The sequence below is a fragment of the Lutjanus erythropterus genome, chromosome 11, assembly GCF_056507025.1.
Source record: "Lutjanus erythropterus isolate fLutEry1 chromosome 11, fLutEry1.hap2, whole genome shotgun sequence".
NCBI lineage: Eukaryota > Metazoa > Chordata > Actinopteri > Lutjaniformes > Lutjanidae > Lutjanus > Lutjanus erythropterus.
Window position 1 is genome coordinate 40,312,724 of NC_139327.1, and position 6,000 is coordinate 40,318,723.

General features: G+C 37.3%; 1 protein-coding gene across 1 annotated transcript; it reads left to right on the plus strand.

Moving 5' to 3' along the window:
- Positions 1-1,152: 1,152 nt before the first annotated feature.
- Positions 1,153-2,115, plus strand: LOC146319570 (olfactory receptor 8G17-like). Its single transcript, XM_084730674.1, has one exon. The coding sequence runs from the start codon at positions 1,156-1,158 to the stop codon at positions 2,113-2,115; it is 960 nt and encodes a 319-aa protein (XP_084586800.1). The 5' UTR covers positions 1,153-1,155.
- The last annotated feature ends 3,885 nt before the right edge of the window (positions 2,116-6,000 follow it).

Below are 6,000 nucleotides of genomic sequence, written 5' to 3' on the forward strand. Positions count from 1 at the left end.
CAGTGATGGAAAGGCTGGGAGAGGAAAAGGCCGAGGGCTGGTGTCCAACCCCCGACAGGCAGTTTCTTGTTTGTCTTCACCTCCATGCAGCAGGAGGTGGACAGAGAGGACTGACAGAGAGCGGAGTAACCAGACTGGCACATAGACAGACAGACAGACAGACAGACAGACTCACAAAGAGAGACTCTCTTTTTTATCCTTCTTACTTTTTTATTTATCAAACTTTGCTCATTTATTACAGTTTATATCATATTTTTATTGAATATTTGTGAAGTGAAGAAATTATTAAACTTGAGTTCTGCCTCTTTTTGGGTAACGTCCACTGCTCACTCCTGTTAAGAGTTTACTTTAGTTTATTAGGATCCCCATGAGCTGCAGCAAATGCTGCCACTATTCTTACTGACGTCTGACGTGTGCATACAATTATACAATACATACACATAACAATTAATACATTACAACACTAAAAAAAATTGTAAAAGAAAATCCACAGCACAAACGGTGCTGTTATTCAAATGTCAGTAATGTTATAAAAATGACCTTACAATTAATTAAATTATACTACATATTGTGATACAATCAGACTAAATACAATATCAACATCAGTAATAACAAGAACAAAAGCGATAATTATCATTATTACAATCATCACATCAACATTCATATCATTTTCATATAATTGCTAACAACATTAGAGCACATGAACCCTTGGCAACAACAAACAACAAACCTTCTTGGGCCACAGTTGCATCAGACATTATTCAAGTTAATAAAAACTGAATTCCCTTAAGTTAATATCACGTCTATAAAACATCGTATCAGAGATCATCTTGTTTGGTGCTGGTGTTGGTGGGTTTTACCACCAGGTCGCTGGGAGAAACGAGAGAGTGACGACTGATGGAAACCAGAGACCCTCAAAGGAGGTATAACTGATCTACTGATCATTTAAATCGTTTTATTAAAGAAAACAATAAATAACATTTACTTCTTCAGCTTTCATTGTTACAACAATAACTTGAATAATGAACTTGCTCATAGGAGATGGTGACACTTCATGCCTGAGAGGAAGTTTCTGTTGTGTTCAGCACTACAATCATTAATATTATAAAGACACTGCATTTGACATTAAAATCATTGTTTTGTTCTTTCAGGTTGATGGAAAACTACACCTACAACAGCTTCATACTCCAGCTGGAGGGGTTAAACGTCTCAGAGGAGTCCACCTACCCCGTCTTTCTCTTCTTCTTTTTCTCCTACCTGTTTATCATGGTTGCAAACGCGGGCATTGCCTTTCTGGTTTTAATTGACAAGAACCTCCACCAGCCGATGTATCTGCTTTTCTGCAATCTGCCGTTTAACGACATCCTCGGGAACTCTATCCTGGTTCCCCGTTTGCTTATAGACTTGTTGCGTCCTCCCTCCGAACGCTTCATCAGTTATTATGAGTGTGTGGTTCAAGCTTTTACTTCACACATGTTTGGTACCAACACTTACACTGTGCTCATGATTATGGCCTTTGACAGATACGTGGCCATCTGTAACCCCCTGCGTTACGCCGCCATAATGACCAACAGGATGGTGATGAAGCTGACGGTTTCTGCCTGGGGAGTGGCCTTTGTTCTGGTCGGGATTCTGCTCGGTCTGACCGTACGGCTGAACCGCTGCAGGACGATGATCATGAATCCTTACTGTGACAACGCCTCCTTGTTTAAACTCTCCTGTGAGAGTGTGTTCATTAATAATGTCTACGGCCTCACTTTCACTGTGGTCCTCCTCACCTCCTCTATAGGCAGCATGGTTCTCACCTACACTAAGATTACAGTGGTCTGTCTGACCAGTAAGAACAAGTCTTTGAACAGTAAAGCCCTGAAGACCTGCAGCACTCACCTGGTTGTGTATCTGATCATGCTGATCAGTGGATTTGTTGTCATTATTCTGCATCGTTTCCCTCAGTACTCAGACTACAGAAAACTCGCTGCCATTCTGTTTCACATCATCCCCGGCAGCCTCAACCCCATCATTTATGGAGTTCAGTCTGCAGAAATCTGCAAATCCTTGTCAAAATTATTCAGATCCAAACCAGTAATGCCATCACTCAAACAAAATGTAAACTAAACTGTTTTATTGTATTTCATATTATAATGTTCGTTCATACACTGCACTGTTTTCAGTTAAATTTAAATTATGAAATTTTTTTTTTTAATTTCACCCTCTGAAGTTGAATGTTGTCCCTCGGTGGCTCCATTTTGGAGAATATCCACAGTGATGAAGATCCGTTTTAATTGAGAGGAAAAATAGGCTGTACTTTTGATTTTTGTGTGAACTGTCCCTTTTCTGGTGCAAAGTGAGAAAAATACCAGCCCCGCCACGGTTCTGTGGGCTGTTTTTGAGATTGCTGCGGCCGAAAATGCCTGATTTCACAGCAGCTTTTCTAAAAAGTCTTTTTGCAATTAAAATTGCAGGAACAAGTGAAAATTGCAAAAGGAAGTTTTTTTCTATAAAATCCATTACAATCAAAAGCAGCTTGTTCCAGGAGAATAAAATCATACTCTGTTCTGAGTGCTCTCACCAGAAAGGCTCACGAGCACAAACACACAAACAGAATCAGCTTAATTTGTAGATGAAGACGTGCAGAGTGTTGATTAATAACAATCAATCAATAACAATAACAACCCTCTTCTTTCAGCACCTCTGACAGAATAAAAAGTGTTTAGTTTAGTTTAGTTTTTCGTCTGTACGTCCTTGTTCTCACTGGCTGTTTGTGGTCAGATCACCTTCTTTGCCACAAAAATGCAGATGAAAATTTTGGATATTAAAACCGTACTCAGAACTCAATTATGATTTCAAAAGTAACTAAGTAGATTACATAGTGAAATGAGTATGAGTTAGTCTAATCAGTGCAACAGACAAGTGAAAACACATCAATAATACTCTTAGATATTTAAGACATAATGATATCAAACAGTAGAAACTACAGCCTTCATTAGTGATTACAGATTCATATGTTGGTCATATTATCTGTCACTACATGGTTTGTTTTTCGGGACAAACAGGACAGGATTTGGGATAACTGCTTGTGATTTGGGACTTTTTCTGGATATTTGGTCAGTCTAGGTGCTGATGTGATCAAATCAGAAACAAGTACATTCGGCCTTTTTCTGATTTTCTGATCCTGTATCATACAGTTGTTAAAATTATGCCACAAATCTCTGTTGTTTATGATTTGTTGTGTTATTTATCTGTTATTTGACTTGTTTGTAGAAATTCTCTCCGTCCACCAGTCGTCTACACCGGTTCGTCATTTACAGGTTCGTAGAGGGCTGGAGTCCCGTACAGCAGAGAAGAGAAGCAGCATGACGTCACCCAAATAAAACAAAGCACCCTAAATATTAATGTTCATCAACCCCAATGTATAATGTATGCTATAATAAAATGTGTTTACTTGCTGCAGTATTTGTGCTCATTTACTCATAAGAATAATGTCCATGTGCGCATTATTACCACAGAAAACACAGCGAGATGTGATTGGTTGTGTTAGTTTAGTTAAGTTTCAGTTTACGTGCACAAGTAAACACAACAAGCTCTATAAATAGAGAAATTCAACAAAAATGTTAAAAATTAAAGGTTATCTGTGCACACAAAGCGGATGCACCGGTGGCGCTATCTCATCACCTATGTTTAGACCTATTTTTCAACTGACAAGATTGTGACAAGATTAGTTAATCAATCAATTCAGTAAATGACCGTGAGATTAATTAAACAATGGACATATTGGTTAGTTGAAGTCCTATAATTATAGATTGTAGATGGTGAAATCTCTAAATTCCTGACAAATGTTCTTAAACTGTGGGACTATTTGCAGTTTTTTACCACTGAGTCTTTCCCTTTAACACCCAATCATGACACCGTCACCTGTTCACCTGTGGAATGTTCCAAACAGGTGTTTTTGGAACTTTCAGTCTTTTGTTGCTCCTGTCACAATTTTTTTCGAACATGTTGCAGGCATCAAATTGGCAACGTGGCAAAAACAAAAGCGTGTTGTTCACATGTATTTCCAGCCGATGACTTTGTTGACAGTTTCCATTAAACCCCGTGGACATGACATAATGTTTTCTTTGCCAGTTGTAAAGGCTTCCTGTGACAACAGTGATGTTCATAAGACCGACATACGTGATGAAAGTATTGAGGGGAGGGAGAGGCCTCAGGTCTGATGCACTGACAGCTGAAAGGTGATCATTAACACTTTACTGACTGAAACCTAACAGGTAGTTTTTCTCTTCTTCAGATGCTGAATGTAACGAGAACGTGTTTGTTGACTGACAGTGAATTTTTCTTTACTTTAGCATCAACAACTAAACAAGAACAGATCAGTGTGGCTCTGTGGTTTAGTTTCATGCATTCACACTCGAAAAAAAGATGATCAAATGTGAAGTTTTATTGAACTGTACAAATTTAAAATGCCTTTGTTTTTAAACTGATTTAAAAATATACCAGATACTTCTCCTGAATATTCTTTACTGTCGATACTTGTGTACTTTTATTAGAAGGATCCTGTGTGTTATTTATGATACTCATCTTAAAGCCGTGGTGCCTGAATGAGTTTTGACATCCAGTGTTAATATAAGAGCCCCACCAATAAATCAGTTAACTGATATTATCTGTTCCATCTGATGTGCACCTGAATAAGAACTTATTTTTAACCAAACAGTTTGATTTATTGGTTTAATAAACCGCATTTTGATCCTCCAAGTTTGTTAAACTGTAAAATATCCTGCCTCCATTATATATCTGGCTAACCACTTTTAAAGGATCAGTGTCTTTAATTATATATCTTTTATAGATAGATAGATAGATAGATAGATAGATAGATAGATAGATAGATAGATAGATAGATAGATAGATAGATAGATAGATAGATAGATAGACTAATAAGCCAAACCTGACCAGGATATTTGGAAATCGTGTTATTTTCCAGCACTCTTTTCCTGCATTCTGGTGAATTTATTGAAAAATATTTTGTTGCCTAAATGTGGACTGAGGATGAACGAACCCTACAAACAAACACTAACCTGTGCAGGTAAATGAATCTGATAATGGTGCTGTCTGATAAATAAGAGCGTGACAGTGATTTGATTATTTCACCTCCAGCAGCTGCTCTAAGGCCTCACTATTGGTGACATTGTATTTTTTATGAACATTTCATTTTTATTTTATAGTCTGGATGTGAAATTGAAGAGAAGAGTGAGTCCAAACTCTATGAAAGGTGTGTTCTGATGTTGTCTACAGTATGTTTGTACTCTTGCATTTCTCACTCACTCCTTTTCGACCTCTACCTCGTATCCTTGAGCTGCTGTAACCAGTGAACTTCGTCAGTGTGTGATCAGTAAAGTTTTATCTTATCTTTTCAGTAACACTTTAGATTACAGCCCGCAGCAGCAACTGTGTAAATACTCCAGAGTTAGGATGTTTTTTTTTAAATAATACTGTATCAGCACAGAACCTACCACTACAGATATGTAGGTAGGTTCTGGGTAAGAAGCTTAAATAGGGGGTTGACGATTCATGATAATAAAAGAAATTATACTGCAGTTATTTTTTAATGAGTGGGTTCCTATTCTATTATTACAGGGTGAGTATGATCTGTTTATATCTGGACACTTATGATGAATTTATGCTACAGTTATTTTTTATCTGATGCTTATCAATTTTATTATTACAGGATAAGTATAATCTACGTAGCAATTATCTGGACCCTTTTTTTAAATAACGTTGTGTAACACTTCAGAGTACAGGTCATATGTCCTGTAGTTACTGTGTAATGAAATCTAACAAGAGGAGGAGTGTCTGTACTTTAAGATACAGCCCTGTAGTTATTATTACAAAAATCCAGATAATTGATTATACTTACTCTGTAATAACAGAATAGGTTTGAATCCGTTTATTTCATGACTGGTATTGATATTTTTGTCCCTCCTCTCCTCTGGTTTCACACCAGCTCAG

What these genes read in the sequence shown, in the direction of transcription:
- LOC146319570 (XM_084730674.1), top strand. Translation starts at nt 1,156, where the DNA reads ATGGAAAACTACACCTACAACAGCTTCATACTCCAGCTGGAGGGGTTA.